General features: G+C 42.5%; 1 protein-coding gene across 2 annotated transcripts in view; it reads right to left on the bottom strand.

Moving 5' to 3' along the window:
• The window catches only part of LOC118118137 (adenylate cyclase type 1), a 36,574-nt gene extending 16,782 nt beyond the window's left edge, over positions 1–19,792 (bottom strand). The window contains exons 1-4 of one of the 2 annotated variants that reach the window (XM_035171050.2): positions 18,666–19,792; positions 14,808–14,957; positions 14,348–14,466; positions 6,138–6,249 (exon numbers count right to left, since the gene is read on the bottom strand). In XM_035171050.2, coding sequence (XP_035026941.1) covers positions 6,138–6,249; positions 14,348–14,466; positions 14,808–14,957; positions 18,666–19,274 — 990 coding nt within the window. In that variant the 5' untranslated portion in view covers positions 19,275–19,792. The remainder of the gene's footprint in view (positions 1–6,137; positions 6,250–14,347; positions 14,467–14,807; positions 14,958–18,665) is intronic. The other variant, XM_035171052.2, reaches the window with a different exon arrangement.
• Between the last annotated feature and the right edge of the window lie 408 nt (positions 19,793–20,200).

The following is a 20,200-nucleotide window of genomic DNA, read 5'->3' on the forward strand; positions in this document are numbered from 1 at the left end:
GATGTAGCTGTGCTACCAGGGCACCTTATAAATACCGTAATGTGCTGTGTGTGTTTGCAGGAAATGCAAATGAGCAACCACTTCAGTGCACACAAACAAACAGAGGAAGACAAAAAGGCCGAGACAAAGAGACACATACGGGGCGGGGGGGGGATATTCAGTAAATTATGATGAGCGGAAAAGATGAGCCAGCTGAGAGCAGCTGCACTTCATTTCCTACAAGTCTCAGAGAGCAGCGGTGTTCGATGCAGAGACAACGATCAGTGCTGTGTACACATTACTGATGGGGCTAAAGATTACAGGCCTTACACTTCTGTAACTTTGGGAAGCTGAAAGGACACAAGAAAGAACGGGCGCTGTGTATCTGAATCTGGATCTGCCCTCTGCAGAGAAGCAGAACCACTGAAAACGACATTTACTGATTCTGATGAAAAGCAATTGTTCTGTTTTATGCATTCTGGACGGTGGCCCTGAGAGGTCAATGCACTACAATTTGAGAAAACACACAAAGAGAAAATGCCCTGCAATTTACCCACAACATAACCATACTCACAACATAAGTATTCATGACAAAATCAAATACTCACAACGCAACCAAATACCCACAACACAACCAAATACCCACAACACAACCAAATACTCACAACTTGGCCAAATACTCACAAAACAAACAAGTGTTCACAATACAATTAAATACTCACAACTCTGTGCTACCATAATTCTTCATCGGGCTATTATATGTATTCAACAAAAAGATCGACCACTTGTCCAAACCTCCTTGGCTCGGTAAAGGATTTGATGTCAACATTGCATCAATATCCACAGACAGTGATTCATTGCAGTGGGTAAATTCTTTAGCTACACAAGTTCTCTCTAGTTCTCTTCATCAACTACTAGATATTTATTTCCATTTTTGCCAGCAGCTCTCTCACGGAACTGAACTAACATGGAATAATTTATGTGCAACACAAATGAATAACATATCAACACTTCCTCCACCCACCTCAACCTGGTGGGTAGGAGCGAGCAGGTGTTGGAGATCTGTGAAGTAAACCTATTACTGTGGATATATTTAACACATTTAAAAAATAACAAACGTTCAATGTTCCGAGGCAGTTTGACTTTGTATGCATGCTGGTTTTCTGAACATTTGAAGGAGGAATTTTACAGGATTGTGTTCGCTGCAACAGCAACCACCCGTATTATTTGTTTCACCCCTCCTCCCCCACCATCCAGAACCCAAGCTGGTTTGTTTGGTTTGGGTTTTGCTCCAGTCCACAGATTTTTTAGCTCAGAGGCATCTGAGGGAAACTGAAGGACTTGACAGTGATCCCAGCACCTGCACATGAGACGAACCCAAACATGGTTATTTGAGTTGTGTTTACACCCAGACTTTAGTTTCTGAGAGGCAGCTGTCAGAGCGCGGGCAGCCAACAGTCTTGCTGTTTAATCTAAAAATAATAATTTCCTTTTTTTTTTTGCCAGCATCTTTACCAGCGGACCTTCTTCAATGTGATATTTTTACTGGCACAAGATTTTGTACCTGACCTTCAGGTGTAAATATTTTTTAAAATTTTTGTTAAAGGTCCAGTTCGTAAGATTTAGGGGAAAGGGATCTATTGGCAGAAATTTTATATAAAATAATCCTAGTGATGTTTTCACTAGTGTTTTTCATCTTAATTATACCAATTGTTGTTTTCTTTACCCTAGAATGGGCCCTTTATATTGAAATACTTTATATTTACATCAGGAGTGGGTCGTCTCTACGGAGGCCGCCATGTTTTTACAGTTAAACTAAACACCTTTTGAGTTTTTATGACAACTGAAGGCTCCCACAGGTTCTTTTTAATGTTTGGAAGGGGAGGGTGAGGTGAGGGGTATTCAGCTGCAACATGCAACTTCACCACTAGATGTCACTAAATTCTACACACTGAACCTTTAACTTCTATGCAAAATAACACTTTATTAAGGTCCCACTCGGAGACCATACAGCTTCTGCAGGGACTCCTGGTCAAGATGGGCAGCAAATTAAATAAAAAAGTTTTGTATACAATTATAAGTAGATATCACAGATATCACAAAAAACATTCTAAAACACAACTAACATAATAAAGAACACAGCAACAAACAGGAATCAATAGGAAAAATTAATTGTGGAAAATAAAAAGCACATCATAAAAGCTTGAATGGCACTAAGTAGAGCGCAGACCTCCACCAAGGCCCATTAGTCCCCTTAAATTCAATCAATCTGCAATAAACTTCACCCACTCATAGATGTCAGTTCCCTAAAATCCATTAAGATCCATGAATTATTTCCTTTTTATCTGGATCTGCAACAACGTTTTAATGGGGTTCTTTCCAGACCAAAACCACATCCTTCCACCAAGTTACATGGAAATCCATCCAGCTGCTTTTGTGTAATTTTGTTAACAAACAAACCAACAAACCAACAAATGGACCGGGGTGAAAACACTGGATGAATATTTGTTCTGTCTGTTCTTATTATAGTATCTTCAGTATAATCTTTGAACAGGGTATAATAGTTCTGACAACCATCAGACACAGCATGCTCCCTCTCATAAAACTGTGGGGGAAAGGGATAACAAGGAAACAAATATGCCAATGAATGATCTATATGCATGCACGCGCTGCACATGCGATGCAGGCTGTTTTGAGCTTTCACAGTCATATATGTGTGAACAAGAAAAAAAAAAGGGGGGATTCTGACTTGTCGAGGAAGTAAGAGACAGTAGATAGATACATCATGGAGCCTAAAAATGGAAACGTGAGAGAGGAAGAGAGCGGGGAGAACCACGGGGCATTAAAGACACAGTTGAGGGAAGTAGGCTGCTGCGTGTCAATCAGAAAGCTGAGAGACAAGGAGCGGAGGAGTCTGAAAGCATTGATGCAGGGAGGTGTTGTGAGAGGAGAGAGGAAAAAAAGAGGCAAGAATGAAAAGCTTTGTGAGGCCCTGCCATGGAAACAGCAGCGACACACACACACACACATGCACACACACTGTAAATACTGTACAATCGCATCCAGACCAGATATTAATGTAGCCTTGCATCACAAAAAACACCAATTAACCAATTAGTCCCTCTCCCAACAGTCGTCTCAGAATCCGGACAGACATTCTAGTTATCATCCATTTAAAAAATGCATCCCCCTCTTCCATTAATCCCGCTTCAAAAAATAAGCATTTAGTTATTGTTAATGCTATATTAATCTCAAATTTATTTAAGAGAGAAAAAAAAGTGAAGTAGAGAAAAACCTTTGTGGATTCAGTGAGGAATATTATAATCCCTTTGTGTGTCAGTCTGGCTTCGGGTACTTTGGGTTGTGATAAGGTTTCCGAGCTTTTCCTGAGATGTTTGCGCCCCTCGTCTTCACTCTCAGCGCCAGTCGGCAGATTCTCAGCCTGGTGGTGAAGAGTTATAATTACTCCCAGCTTGTGTCCTTGTGGGTGGTGGGAATCAAACGGCAAACACTGATCAGCGTGAAGGTGCTTCCTGTTAATTTCAATTTTCAAGCTACCCCCATACTTAGTAGGTCTTGGCCTTTTTTTATGGTTATTAGGACAGGTACTTGATAAGGTAGTACACAAGGGAACGTTTCTGAATCAGCCTAAAACCACAACCCAGACCCAGCTATGACCTGCGTCTTTGAGACCTGGCCTGGCTGAACTGGATGACCACTGCGTAAGGAAAAATCATGCTTCACCCAGGACCTTGAGGCTTTTTAGGAAGTTTTCCCCTCCTCTACTGACCATTAGCTCTGCAAGACTAATGTAGCATATTGGCTTCACAGTCTTTCCCTCTGGGCATGGCATATCTTCTTAAAACAGATGACATGCAAGAACTCAGACTCCTGGCAGAGTCAAAAATAGACTTTTCTTAAAGCTGCATTAATTTATATTAATATATTAACAAGTGGTGAGAAGTGCAATGTGGAGGCACTGGGAATTATTACTGTACTTTATAATCTTCAAAGATTGGTTTGAAATGTCTCTTTGAAAGCGGATGGGTAAAATGAATTAGCACAATCCCTTTGTTAGCATTAGAGGAAGCTGATACGGATATGAGGTTGAATTCTCAAATGCTCAGATATCTATAAATTACTAGATTACGTGAGGTGATTATGTATGAAATTTAGAAACTGGTGTGACTATGTTGGCTAATTGGGGTTAAAAGGGAGATGAGATTATAGTCAGACTGTCGGATATAGCTGGAGAGGAGAGGAGAGGAAGAGGAGACACTCGTTCCTCTACATCAGCAGCACTTTAGGAGAACACTGCGTTCCTGGCCCACTTCCCGTGCAGCTTGACAAGTCCAAAGAGTGGACAGGTGGTGTGGGGATGGTGCTGGAATGGTTTTATGAGACGATAACCAGTGGCCATGTGGCATCGCCCGCTCTTCGTATGGAACGACAACGGGTCCGCGTGCCCACGGTGACCGCAACCATGAGTCACTGACACTGCCACTTCCTGCCAAAGTGGATCAGAGTGAGTGGGGCTCTGGGTCAGGGCAACGGCTGGAACATTTGATGACACGTTTCATGGCTGGGGACAGTCTTTCAGTGTAATATGAGGCTCTCAGCCAAGTGGAGATTTGACCAGTCCATTCAGTTGTAAGTAAAAGAACGAGACAGTTCGTATCACAACAGCAAGAAAATTGTGGCAGCTCGAGACAGCGTCTCTTCTACCCAAATGACTCCAGGAGATGAACAATCTAAATGTATCATCTGCCGCGGTTAAATGTAGCATCTATGAATGTGTGTGTGTGTGTGTGTGTGTGTGTGTGTGTGTGTGTGTGTGTGTGTGTGTGTGTGTGTGTGTGTGTGTGTGTTGTTATGCATGGAATCATCTTGATTTTGCTTAATGGATCTCAGGGGAAACTGCATCTGTCCGATAAAAACAGACTGCAGCTGAAATTCAACAGAACAAAAGGAACAGATCCCAGATTGATTGGACAGGCAATGACACCTCCCCTGACACTCAACCAAAAGTCTGAAACCACATTTCAATCCACTATTTTTATCTGGATCTGCACCAAATTGCACCCATTCATAAAAACCAGTCCCCTAAACATGCCTGACTTTTTAAAATCCAGATTCATAATAAATTTCAATTCTAACAAACACAATGTTGAAGAAAGTAAAAATTCCTGGATCCGCACCAACACCAAACACTAGACAAAATATCATGCAAATTGATTGAGTCGTTTTTGCATAATCCTGAAAATAAACAAACAAACGCAGACAAAAAGCATAACCTCCTTGGCAGAAGAAATTATGAATGGCGATAACAAATCAAAGTCTCCCTTGCTTCTAATTTTGCGCTGGGTAAGCAAACAAGCTAAAAATAGATGCTCTTAACAGCCAAGAAAAAACTTCTATGAAAGCAAAAAGGGGTTAGTTGTAATCCTATGGATTAATGGATTTGACAAGGGCACGTGCCCAGTGTAAGTAATAGAGGCCAGATTACACGTAGATAAGGCTGTTGCAGGGTGATCTGCAGGGGCTCAACCTTCTCGCCTAACCCACAACCCTTGAGAAAGAACAATACTCTTTCTGTTCATTCTAATTAGCACGATTTATAAGTGAAAGTGTGGCAAGAAGATTTCGTAACAGCAGCGTGTCACGTTTCAGAGCGTTGCGTTTCACCGCAGCGGCCAAACTCACAGCGGCGGCGGCTGAGCGGATTGTCGGCACCGAAATCACAAAGAGTGAGATATTGACAGATGGGGACGCTGAAATCTTTCCCACATGCCAACCAAGAACGATTGGGACAAGTGCAACTTAGCGGCGCCTCCGTTCAGTTCGCTCACACGACCGGAGTGGAGGCGAGGTTTAACCCTGGGTAAATCTGGCCTAGATTAAAGAGGTCTGTCAACTCTTCCTCAAATGAAGCGCTGGATAATCACATTAAGCATCATATGGACCTCCAGTATTCGCTGTGACATTATGCTAAGCTGGTACAACAGTGGCTTGTGCCAGCAGCCTGTGGCCAAAGCAGGACAAACACACACAACCTTGCTGTGTCAAAATGTGTGGACACATTGAGAAAAAGAGCAGCTCTCTGTGCCAACAGTGACTGTAATGAGGGATATTTGTTCAAGGAAGGGAAACACACTCACCGTGGCAAGCTCATCAAACTTCCCAAACAGCTCATTTAGCAGTTTCACCAGTTCCTGGGCTGTGCACTGCGAGGCCAGACTGGTGAAACCGACTATATCTGCAAACAGGATGCTGCAACAGAGGAAGAAAAGAAGCGAATGAGTCAACGCGGGTTATTTATAGCAGCGTGTTATACAGTATCAACGAAAGATTACTGGGTGCCCGATCAGATTAGCTCTCGGGAATTTGTTTAAAATGATATTTAGGCATCCCGAGCCAAAGTCAATTTGAACATTCTCCTTGGATAATGTGTTTGCAGCAAACTAATCAGACATTCAAATTAATGACCCGCAGCGGGAAAAGAAAAAAGGAAACACAGGGAGAGTGAGAGGGAGCTTGTGCCGCTCTCTCCTGCTGACAGGCAGCACAGTCAAGCAGAGCGACTCAAAATAGAAGCGAGAGCATTCTCACGGGGATCAAGGTGGAGACATGTCCTGTAAGGAGCTGGAGAGGAGCCATTCTAGGATATAATGCAGCCATCAAGGTGCTGTCCCCATCTCCAGGTGAACGTGTTCTCCCTTCAGACGTCTGGTTTATATGGGACTGAAAGTGCTTGAGGTTTAAAATTGAACTTAGTGAAGAAGCAATCCATTGTTTGTATCAGTGGTGTTTGTTTTGAGTTTTATACTCATGTGGTCAAATTTTTAAATGTGGTTTGAGCTCTATGTGACGCTGCCTGTCAGGGATTTGTAGGGAAGGGGAGGGGAATGCCCTCCCATTCAAACCAAAATGACCAGAAATCCAACCGTCTTGATGACCAGAAGTTGTGTGTGTGTGGCTGAGCATCCTATAGTTCTCCTACCTATTTACCTATTTATTTTTAAAAGTTGAAATGGCATAGAAATGAACAAGAGGACAGTGCTCTTTGCCTCGCTCCCACACAAACACACTGACCATCAGCAGCACAGAGACAAATCCTACCCAATGTCGCTGGGTATTAAAACATCCATAAAGATATCTACCCTATAAATACCACTTTTGCTGTGCACATTCATGCAACAAGCACTCAGCTCTCTACTGTAGGGGAGTTGACCCCACACACCTAATCTGTCAGACCCAAAAGTTAATCATCCGGAGATACCAAGTTTGGTGAAAATCCGTTATCGAGTTACATTTGACGATCGATGTATGGAATAATGTTGAAACATACATAGAACTGAGGTAACAGGACGACCCGTTACCCATTGCTGTAGTTTTCCACAGTCTGATTATTGTCCGTCTCTACAACTGGACAAAAAAATGAAAATAGGAAAAAAAGAGACAGCTAACACCAGCGAGAAAAGCCTGATGCATCAGATGTGTTTAATGGAAAAAATACAATGCGTGCTATGAACATTTCTAGACTTCAGGGATGTGGCATGCGCCAGTTGCTAGGAGCAATGCTGTCCCTCAGATGTCAGTTCAAGTCCGCCCCAGAGGACTGGATCGGAGACACTGTTTCCAAAAACATGTCAGAAAAATGTTGTGTTTGCAAAAGTTGTGAAATTCTAATATATCCTTCCTTAAAAAGTGTCAAAATCGAAAATTCAGCTCAACTTTGAACTTTGCAGACATTATTTCCCCTAACCTGACTATCCTCTGAACCATATGTGATTTGCAGCAGTTATCTGATTCGTCATGTTTCATTATAGCTCAACGAAACGCCCTTGGGAGGAGAAGGTTCCAAGCAGGAACTTTTTCCTGAGAAGGATTTCGCCCCTGTGTGGAAACAGAGGGTGTGAAGGGGGTTAGTCATCAAACTCTGACTGTCCAGCACAACTCGAGCGTCTCCTGCTTTGTGAGGCGCTGATGGCAGGTTGCTGTCTTCATGTGGGCTGCAGTTTTCACAGTGCGACAGAGTGCTGGATCTGTATGGGGGAGCTGTTAAATGTCATTTTGTTGTCTCGCAGATGTCACCGTAACGAGGGGCAATGGATTCGACTCGTGCAAATGTTTCAACCTGCAGCCATCTGCGGGTGACAAATATTTGGGACGATAAATACTGTGTCAGTGTAATGTGTTTAAGATCGGTGGGTATAAATAAAACACCTCATGGGAGAATATAGATACAGCCCAAGCGTCTTGAATTTGTGCAGTGAATTACTCAACAACAGACCAAAGAGCTAGATAAACAACAAATTGATTTCGTGATCAGCCTACACAACACATGCCCAGTTATTTAATCCCTTAAAGTAACACAACTAATTTTATTTCACGACCGCTCCTGACTCTGATTCAATTACAGTTTAATTTTTCTGTTATTGTTCTTGAATAAACCATAAAAATGTCACCCTCACGTCTCCAGTATGTTTGAAATGTAAAAGCGCAAAAGCTGGTAGAAATATTCATCATTTCACTGTCCCACTTGTAACAATCATTTAGGAGTAGTATAGTAGTATAGTGTAGATAATGTCCGAGTTTTGTTTAAAGATGTTATTTACTTCACCTTCTTTTTCGTTTGCTACAAGAGTTTACTACAAGAAACATATTTTATTCATTGCAACTATTCACACTCACATTCTCACCTATGGTCAATGCAGAGTCTCTCATCAACCTAACCCTAAACTGCAAGTCTTATGACTGTGGGAGGACGCCTGAGAACCTGGAGGAAGAACATGCATGCTCCACACAGACCTTACTGGGATTCAAACCTTCTTTCTGTGAAGCGACAGTGCCGACCACTGCGTTTGAAGCCATGTATCTTTACTTAAACTGGTGGCAATTAAAATGAGAGGACTGTACTTCTGCTTATTGAAAACAATGGTAACTGTGTCAGATCACAGTTTTTCTGAATTAGGCTCAGTAGCTTTACAGCGTGTGCCTGGAGTAGTGTAGCTACAGTACACTGCATCTCTCTGTGATGTGTTCCAACAATGGCTTCTAACAGATGCCAGCAATGTGGCACAGAGAGGATTGAAGGACGCTTGTTTTTGTCAGAGGATTTAGGCAGAAATTTTCTTTGAGATAATAAAAAAAAAGAAAAAGCTTTTGGATTTTTACACGACTGAGGCTCCTGCTGCTCGTGTGGCTTGTGCACGAAACACAAACCAGCCGCGACTCGCTGCAGAGGAGCTTCCCATTGAGTGCACGGTGCCAGTGTCTCGTGACCTTAAGTGAACTTTACCACAGTCAGTTTATTTTGGGCCGTGTTTACCTCCTTTCAACCAGTAGCACACGACAGCGCTGCTTGATTCAAAGTCCAGGCCTGTGTTCTGATGCAGCATTGAAGATGCATGAGGAGTAATTGAAAGACTTGAACAGATTCCTCAGCTCTGGCTTTTTACAAAGATACAGAAATCTACCGTCATGTTGTTGTGGTGGCGAACACAGCGGAGCATTAGTGAAAAGTCTAGCGATCAGCATGTGATGTGTGTTGAAAGATGCTGGTAACTGCAAATTCAGCTCATAAAGAAGTTTATGATAAAGTACAACATGAGCAACTTGTTCCACTTAGCACATCATTAAAGTTCATAAATCCAGACATAAGCTTTTTGGGTAATTTATAATCATTTCCACGTGTGCAGAGACAGGAAAACTAAATTATAAACACAAATATAAACTGGAAAGTCACACAGTAAAGCGCCTACCTCCCCCCAGGCCCAACAGTCCCCTTATTAACACGTTTAAATTGTCTACATCCGTTTTTTTTATGTGGATCTGCACCAAATTCACACACTCATAGATGTCACTCCTCTAAATATGCCTGGTTTTTTCATCGAGAAGCATGAAATCAATGAATATGTTGAAATATTTCGCAATGTTAAAGAAAATTAACTGGACCTGCTCCAATTTCACAGGGTCTTCCTTAGGTCATGCCCCACCCCTCCACATGGTAATGGTAATCGATTGAGTAGTTTTTGTTTAATCCTAATAGCAACCAAACAAACAAGAAAGAAAGAAACACAGAGGAAAACCTCCGCAGACGTCCAATTGGCGGCGGTAATAAGAGTGTGGGCTGCGTGGGGAACATGCGGTGTTTATATTTGTTAACACTTTAAATAAACCAGTGGACGTTGTGTAGGTTGATGTAGATATTAGACATGAAATTTGCAGTCGAGTTTGATTCACTTTCATTGCACGTGTGTTTTCAGATTCCATCGGGGAACTTCAGTTTCTGATTTGGAACGTCCTCCGGCAAAATCTTCAAAACGATCAATAGCAGCATTCTTGGCAACAGCTATAAGTTTCTCCAGCCTCCGACCAGACCTGCTGCTCGGTCACACACTCGCTGCTCGAGGTCAAAACCTCCTCCCTCAACTCATTAAACTCATCATCTCCGGCAGACAAAGCACTGCAGCTCACAAAAAACAGGCCACGCAACACAAACATGATTATTCCTGTGGTAACTAGAACTTGTCTGGCATCTAATATCGTCTAATTCGAACTCCCTCACACCCTCGTACATAATTTCCTCTCCACTGGCACATATTTGAGGAAAGTTATTCCCCCAATTATGATAATCTCCCGTTTCCCTCTGTGGGGGGCATTACTGTAGCTATTTTGGTGAAACTTGATTTGAATTTAATCACATAGAGGAGGACTACAGGCCGCACGGCAACTCAAAGGTTAAGTTTGGATGGGCCCCTCTGGAGCTGCAGGACGTGGGCAGTGGATGTGCCGACGTACGGCCAATAAAGGGGGTCATGCAGAAGAGATGCTCGCAACATACTGTTGAAGGATAAACTGCTATTTCTTTGGAGTGAATGAAAATCTGTAAACATCATGAAACCTCCTATTTGTGGATTTCTCTTTTTATTATTCTGACATTTCTGTTCTTTCAGGACATCATTCCTCCCAGTCTCCTGATCAGAATTATTTACCTGATGCAATAAAAGCCTTTAAAAGCTTCCTACATCAAATGTCAACTGAGCAATATTATACTTATCTACCTGAAAGCGCCTTTATTGCTTGAAATCCGTCTTATATATGTATTTGCTGTAACATATGAGAGGGTGGAATGAAATTACATACACAGACATGATGGAAATTAATTAAAAAACACGTACAAGTGGGGAAAATTAGACTTGTATTCAAGACAATAATAAGAATAATAATAAGAATATAATTGATTATAAATCTAATAGCATTTAAATTAGAGGATATTATTATGGATGTTTAACAGTGGAGGCTCATAACTCATCACTGTTTTCACACTATTAAACATATAAATAATGGAATTGCTATTTATTTGATAAATTTAGAAAGAAAAAAATAATAAGTGCAGGTTTGAAAATGTGAAATAATGAAAGATTATGTCAGTACAGGCTTCTAATATATTTCATATGTCTCATTAAACTTGATTATTACTTTGGAGTCATATTCCTTTTTTTGGTGACTGATTACTACAATATTCCCCGGGCTGGTCTCTACAATCTGATCACACACTGCCCACGGCCTCACAACATAATGAAGAAAACTGTGCTGCACACTGTTTACTTTCTAATTACAGTCCGCCCAAATCACATAAATCACGTCTGCATCCAGTCTAGATCACACTCAAAGGGTGGCGCTATCTAAAGGAGTTCAAGGCACAAAAGCAATCAGCAGAGCTCCGGTGAGATGTGTCCATATTTAACCATCGAACGTGCACACACACACACAGTAACACACACACAGACACACATATATTCAGAGCGTTATGCAACCGAAATTTAGTCTCCATCGCATTTAATCTCCTGTAGCAACTTAATCCTGAGGCTAAGCAAACTCTCCTGCTCCAGCCTCCCTGCTGCTGCTCCGAGAACCCAGAGGAGAGGAGGAAGAGGGGAAGATAAGAAAATAAAAGGAAACAAGGGACTGTTGGAGCATGATAAGGGAGATTTAGCAACACAGCAGAAGACGGACGAAAAAGGGTCGACAAGGAAGAAGAAGAACTGAAAGAAAAATTCAGATTCAGAGATGGAGAAGCAGGGTGACTCCATGTTTTCAAGCGTACTGTTAACAGCTTTCTGACAAAGGGCTTAAAGGTCAATCACAGCTAATTTACAGCTGCAGGACTCAAGAGGAAAAACAGCAGGAGCAAGGTTCAGACGTGCGCTGGTGGACTGTGACCAAATACTGTACCCAAGCAAAACATTGTATTTGCATTTGTATATCCATTTGGTGCAACTTCAAACCTGTACCTCCACTTCTATTTAAATAAAAAATAGTCTTACTTTTATAATTCACTACAGGCAGATTCAGATTTTGAACACAGAATCAGTTGGATTAGTCTCATCTAGTCTAGTGGAATAGAGGAGAGTAGAGAAGAGTAGAATAGAGTCTAGTCTAGTGGAATCTAGTCTAGTGTATTCTCGTCTAGTCAAGTAGAGTAGAGTCTAGTCTAGTCTAGTGGAATCTAGTCTAGTGGAGTAGAGTAGAGTAGAGTCTAGTCTAGTAGAATCTAGTATAGTGTATTCTCGTCTAGTCAAGTAGAGTAGAGTCTAGTCTAGTCTAGTCTAGTGGAGTAGAGTAGAGTAGAGTAGAGTAGAATGGTGTAGAGTAGAGTAGAGTAGAGTAGAGTAGAGTAGAGTAGAGTAGAGTAGAGTAGAGTATAATCTAGTCTAGTCTAGTCTAGTCTAGTCTAGTCTGAGTAAGTAGAGTAGAGTAGAGTAGAGTAGAGTAGAGTAGAGTAGAGTAGAGATCTAGTCTAGTCTAATTGAGTAGAGTCTAGTCTAGTCCATTCGAGTAGAGTAGAGTAGAGTAAAGTCTAGTCTAGAAGAGTCTACTCTTGTTGAGTAGAGTCTAGTCTAGCAGCCTATTCTAGTAGTCCAGTCTAGTAGAGTAGAGTAAAGTCGAGTCGAGTAGAGTAGAGTACATTATATTATAATATAGTATAGTACATTATAATATTGCAGTATTATAGTATAGTATAATATAGTACAGCATAGAGTATAGTGTTAGTTCCCTCTCTACTGGTTATGACATTAAAATGCTCCTTAAATGCAAATGCATGGAAGTCATAATAATAAAGTAATATAATAAATTCTGTTATTATAACAATAAGAGGTGTGGTTCTTAATAAAGTACACATAATGAGGAATTTTACCACTGATGTATTTAGCTAATATTCTTCATCATATTTTGAATGCTGGACTTTCACTGGGATTAGTTACAGCAATACCATAATTTTAATGTACATCTATCCGTCCATCCATTATCTATACAGCTTATTCTGTTATGGCCATGGGGGGAGCTGCTGCCAATCCCAGAAGGCATACGGCATGAGGCGGGGTTCACAGTGGACAGGCTGCTAGCGTGTTGCAGGGCCGACATACAGAGACAAATCAAACATTCACACTCAGTCTCCAATGAACCTAACCCCAGTCTGCGTCGTGAAATCAGTCGTTAAAGAATGCTGAGAGGACGAAAACCCATCCAACCACAGGTAAGGAAACTCAACACAGTAATACCCCAGGATTCAAACCGAGAACCTTCTTGCTGTGAGGCGACAGTGCTATAACCACCACACCACCAAGCAGCCACCCCCCCCAGGTGGGGATATACTGAACCCAGTGATAAGTTACCAGTTACATCTTCTAAAGCTTCAATTTCACTTTGTTTCAGCTAGGGGCTGAAGAAAGCAGATCCTGTAACGTCTCATCGGGAGAAACTCGGGTATAAACCTCGTAGCACCTGAGGGCTGCTGGGAGATGATGGCCCAGAAGTTGGCATGTGCACAACTGGCACAATAGCCGTAGCACAGCAAAAATTATGAGCAGATTTTGACCTTGACATCACCAGCGGATGTTGGATTAGTTCCTTGAAGCCCATACATCATTACTCTATTTCTCCAGAATGCTCCACCCATAGCAAACAAACCTCTTTGCCATAATTTCAGTCTTATCTGGACTGATAATAAACAAGTGTGTCAGGGACTAGCCCTTGATGTTCAGTGTGAAGAATTAAATATATCAGATTCTGCAGCCTGGGGCCATGTTAGTGTTTTAGGTTACTGTTGGAACGGATCACACTATATTGTGTGGCCTTCAGTGCTCTTTCCCAAGGACATGTTAGCTCAAGTATACAGCTCCTTTTTAACATGCACTGTAATGCGCTCAGACAGCATTTATTCCACTATTTCAGATGGAAATCATCCCACGAGGGGAACAGAGTATCTCCCCAAATGCAACTAATTAAAAGTACCATCAGTTAAGTCAATATATCGCTGTGACTGGTTCACAGTTGTGTTGGGTTGGTGAGAGGAGCCTACCTGACGTTGTCGTGGCGCTGGATGTAGATTTTGTGAAAGATCCTTTCTGGGGGCTTCAGGAAATCCTCTTTCATCTCCATAGCTACGTTCCTGGGCAACAGACTCATTAGCAAGCGCTCCTGAGTGTGTGTGTGTGTGTGTGTGTGTGTGTGTGTGTGTGTGTGTGTGTGTGTGTGTGTGTGTGTGTGTGTGTGTGTGTGTGTGTGTGTGTGTGTGTGTGAGGGTGTGTGGGTGTGGTAGAGAGAGGGAGAAAGAGAGAAAGGGAAAGATAAAGAAAGTTTAAATATACATTTATACTGTCAAACGCAGCAGAGGACTAAGTGTTAGTAGCGATAAGGAATGTGCCAGACAAAAAGGTATGAAATCTAACAGAAATGAATAATGTGTCGCAACGACTCGCACACACACACACACACACATCTAATTTATCTAATTTTCAGCAGTGCACAGGGGCCTGTACCTGCTTCTCGTTCTCGTCCTCCATTTGGAGCTTCTCCTCGATGCAGTTGCGAGCCTGAAGGAAGGCCTTCCTCTGGGCTCGCTCTGTCAGGATGCGCACAAACAGCCCTGACAGGTTGACACTGGTGAAGAGGACTGTGTTGGCAACCAACTGCAAACAGGAAAAAAAAACATGATGCATGGTTTAAACTCGTCAGTGTAGTTGTTTAACACACACACAGGTAAATCAATAAGAGCTGCTATGAATGTACTGTTAGTAGTTTGACTTAACTTTTGTACTTCCTATGTGTCCCTTTAAATACAGAATACATGTGCTTGGAAATATCCAGTGAAATAAATATATGTAAATTTGATAAGGACCATGTCAATTGAATGCTATTCTACATTTGTACACGTAGCTGTGTGTACTGTTGCACAACACATTCCTATGTGTAATGTGTATGATAACACGTGCACATTCGTAAGTGTGTTTAAAAGCGTGTCCCTAGGATTTAGGAAACCCAAGCAAGCCCTGAAGAGGCGTAAGTTCAATTAATTCTGTCTTATAAATTCCTCATATTTTATTAATTCATGCACTTTTAAACAGCCTCAGTGCCTTGTATATCTTTCAAATAGTTTTTTCTTTATGCATTTATATTCACTTATTAATGTATCTATTACCAATTCAAGTCACACGTGTTGAAACGTAAGGATTTAGTCGGCTTGATAATATTATTCGTTATGTGTGAAGCTAGAAATGGAGTGCTCCCTGAAAACCTACAGAAGCCGTTTACGTTCATATCGAATGACATGGATCACAGAAAGAAGCATGATTTCAAACATCCATTTGCACACGCTACATCCAAGCAGATCAGGTGTTTCTGTTGATGGAGTGAAAACGAAGAATCTAAATCTACAAAGAAAAACGAATCAACCCCTATATAGTTATCGCTATATTTATGATGAGATTATGGCTATTGATAAATGTATTATTGAATTGTCATGTGATTGGTAAAAATATTACAAAAATGGACAGTCATCTGTATGTATGTTATGGTATAAATAGGAAAGGGGCAGCTAGTATAAGATTTTCTTCCTCCTGCTTTTGCGTTGTGAAAAACAGTGAACTAAACTAAACTAAATCTCAAATAAATTCAACAGTCTCAGTGTTTAGTTCTTTCTTTTCCTATCTATTGAGCATGCATGAGCTAAATAAAGCCATTCTAATGACGGATTGTACTTTAACAGCTTTGATTCCTTCACGTAACAACTGCAACAAACTTCCTCACACAGACGAGATGGGTCAGAGTGAGGATGGCCGTAATATTTCTCTCTTTTCGGCGCCTGTGACATTAAAACTTTTTTTCAGAAGCCGTGCTCTGGTTCATCCATCACATCAGATGCACAGCAGCATGACTGCCGCAACCTTGTGCAGGACACAAAGAGAAAAAAAATAGCTCCCCCCCCCCCACTTGACCGAGGTTGACTGGCTGGGACTTTGTGTACAAACCAAACTAGGTCCTCTATGTTCACCTCTAACATGCACACAAGCACCCTGGGCAATAATTATCCATTCATAAAAAATAAAGGAATCCATTCTCTTCATATCTTTGGCCATTAATCATTTGTGTTTTCTTCAGTGAATTTGACGTCAAGAGAAACTATAACAAAATGCATTGTGCCTTACTTATAAAGAGCATGCAGGGGGAGTTTCGTGGCATTTCTGTTTCAGTGAGCATCATAAATACACTGTCATGTGATAGGTTTAGCAAACATCTCATGCCACAGTCAGACGTGTCTTCCAGGGCAGTGAATAATGGAATGCTTTGGAAAGACAGTGTTTTTGGCAGCAGTCAGACGCCGCGCTTGGCAGAAGTGCTGGCATGCGTCAACATGTTGAAATGACGCTCAACTTACCCTGTAGCCTCCAGTAAGTAAATGTAGACGTCTGAGTTAAGTGGTGTGAAGCACTCACTCCTCTGCTTATCTGCAGTCGTAACCCAATTTGCCGTCAGATGGCAATCATTGACCTCATTGCAGTGGATTCGCTCTCGCAGCTCTCTCACTTTTGGTCAGATAGATCTCCATAGCTTGACACAGTGAAGGAATTACAAGCTTTTCATTAACTTTTATAGTGCAAAATAATTACTTCTCAAGTTGTGTTAAGGTGGAATATTTCATATTACAGGGCTTTAACTTAATGGGCCTGTTATCACTGTTGTAGTTGATACACTATAAAAGCCAAACTCCCTGAGACTCATTACTTAGTTTATAGATGTTATTGGATTTATATGATGTAAATGTGCTTGGAATCAAAAACAACAAAATGTGTTCACTGTTCAAACTCTATCTTGTAAACTAAACAGAATATCACAACTTCAAGCTCTTTGGTTTTTCAGTGAAATGTGGCCACTGAAAAGTGACACGTTCACTTTTAAAACATGTGCAGCGGTTACAGAACATGCCCACAAACTGTGTGAGAAACTTTCAAAAACCTATTTTCCAAGTTATATTCCACACTTGCGTCAGTGATAAGACATTTGAGAGAGATTGAGCCATGAGAGCAGACAGTACTGCAAGGCTGAGTGCCTGGGACCTTGGTGGGTGGCTGCTGCTAGCCTGGGTTGCACAGGGTCATGCCGCACAGCTCATCTCTAAGCTTAATGGATTAGCTATCTCTGGTAGTACAGCTAACACTGTCCTTCACGTGGCTATGCAGGTATCTCATTGCTTGCGTACAGCAAAACAATCTCCTCTGCGAATGTACGCTGTCATCGGGCTAGGGAGTGATGAACTGATCAAACCTCAATTTCGCTTCCAAGAAATGCACACATCTTCCCGTCATATGGTGCACGGAGGCCGATATGTTCCATTACCCCTGGAGGGTTTGACTGATGTGACATATCTCCCTCCCTCACACCTGATGACAGTCGGAAATGTGAGTGTGTACACGTGTGTCTGTGTGTGTGTTTCGCTGTGACAGAAGAAGATAGAAATGTACAGAGTGTGATGCACCAGTTTCCAATTTGGCTCTCGAATGACATGCATGAGTTTGCCCTCTTTTTCATGACTGAAGTATATAGTGTGTGTGTGTGTGTGTGTGTGTGCACCCCTCGGATTTGCCCTACTTCTGCATGGTGCTTGTGAGATGTCACTGTGGTTCTCATTCCTGGGCTGTTCCTTTAGGGCTGAATCATATCCCCGGGGAAACAGTCGTGGGCAAAGAGAACACTCTGTGCATGCATCTTTTCTCTCGTGTTCTTTGTTTGTTTTCCTGTCTGGGCCTAGGCTACAGGTTTATGGTTTGCATGCACCGTCACAGCTATGGCCTATAGAGAAATTCACTATCACTAAACTCAGTTAGTAAGCTTCGTTAAATCCCCTCCAGGTGGAATGTTTTTAATTTTAGGAAAAAGTCTTCAAGCAGAAATGTACACAGTCTCATTTTTGTTTACCACAAGTCAAAACCAAGTTGCTAAAATATAAAAATTTGCGTAGTTTAACAAGAACCAGTGAGTCTGGATAAACTAGTTTTCAGTTTCCTAATGTTTGCAACTGTTTCCTATTTGTTTCCCTTCAATTGTATTTATCTTTAACTCCTGAAGTGCCTTGTAACAGTGTTTTGAAAGGTGCTATGTAAATAAAGTTTGTTATTATTTATATTCTTGTAACCCAAACAGGTAGTGGCAGAATTGCACTTTTGTCAAATGTGACTCAATCCTATGCAAATCCCTTTAAGGGAGCTGTCCTCGGTGCTGAACTGTTAGTGTTTGGCCTACATGGGCCTGTGTTGTATCATTATTATCACATTACCCAGTATGTGCCTCTGGAATCATGATGGTGGTTGTTGGGGGAAAGTGTGAAGGCAACGTGCACGTACCGTTCTCCAGAGCCTCTGCGTCCTCACGGTGACAGAAGTGGCCGTCACAATCAAGTGCGATATGGAGACCATTATTCCAAACACCACGGCCAGGAGCGTGCGCACAGGTAGGAGCGCGTAGGCGACGAAGGTGACCAGGATGAGCTGCCACATGCCCTGCTCCGGGGACGTCGGCGGCTCCATCCCCATCGCGCCCAGGGAGAAGGGGCAGCAGAGGAAGGAGAAGGTGAAGCCGAACAGCAGCGTCAGGTTAACGATCTGCTGCAGCTGAGTCACCTGCAGGTACTTGACGTTGGTTACGATGAACAAGGAGACGAAGATGACACAGTGCACCGGATGGGACCCCTTGGAGATGGTGAGGCTGGGGCCGGACAGCAACTCCACCACGGCCAGTGCGGAGGACAGGAAGATGAGCACGGCCAGCGCTTTGAGGGTGGACGTCTGCTCCAGCTTCAGGTTGTAGTTCTGGAAGAGGGACTCCAGCTCCTTGCAGTCGAACTCGTCCTCGCATGCGATGGTGGTTAGGGGGACACTCGGTGGGCAGTGACCTCTCTTCCGCCTGGTTTTGACTTTCTGAAACGGTATTTCCTCCATGCCAGTGCCATTCATAAACTGAATACCTGCCTCGCCGCTTGTGGGGTGAAAGGGAACGCCGGGTCCCGCGACGAGACACAGACCGGAGCCAAGCGGATGGAAGACGCGCACAGCGGGGCTGCTGGAGGAGGTGGAGGAGGCAGAGTGTCCCGGAGGTGGCCACAGACGCGTTCCACACTATCCACAGGTTGGATCGTGTAGCTCGGCGAGATCAGCGAGCGAAGAAGCATTCATGTCTGTGCTGTCTTTACGCACGAAACGCAAAAATAAACATACAATCCTCCAAAAACTCAGCATCCGTCTCAGAAGCGCAGCGCACACGACGTCTAGTTCAGATGGAAACAGTTTTTTTTTCCTCTCGCTGGGCTCAGATAGGATCACGCCTGCGCATTATGAGGTGAAGATAAGACAGGTCTCAGCTACTCAACACACAGTCAAGACGATTTGACTGGTGCTGCTGGCTCCACCAGTCTGAACAGGACAGTGCATACATCATCCACAGCAGCAATGAATTTCCACCTACACATGACATGTTTCCATCATTACACCATGTGCAAATCTAATTTTTTACATGCACTGATTCATTTATGCTCTCTTTCTTTTCCTTCCCCCTCTTCACTCACAAACAAACACAGGGGGAAGGAGGCAGTACATCAATGTTTGCAGACCATGATTCATGATATTCTCACTGGAGATTCTCCCTGAACTGGCAGCTTCTGTAGCCCACTTGGCACACACACACACACACACTGGGGCTAACACGCTTGCATACCATTCATCATATGAGCGTCCTCGTTGCCAATGCACCTTCACCATCAGCACCCTCTTGGCATTCAGGGGACAGTGTCACATTCATTACCAGGGGAAGATTAGTCATCCGTCACAGGCTGTCGTTGCCATGACCTGTCAGTGCCAGGGAGGGTGTAAGAGAGTGACAGATG

The sequence above is a fragment of the Hippoglossus stenolepis genome, chromosome 11, assembly GCF_022539355.2.
Source record: "Hippoglossus stenolepis isolate QCI-W04-F060 chromosome 11, HSTE1.2, whole genome shotgun sequence".
NCBI classification, from domain to species: domain Eukaryota; kingdom Metazoa; phylum Chordata; class Actinopteri; order Pleuronectiformes; family Pleuronectidae; genus Hippoglossus; species Hippoglossus stenolepis.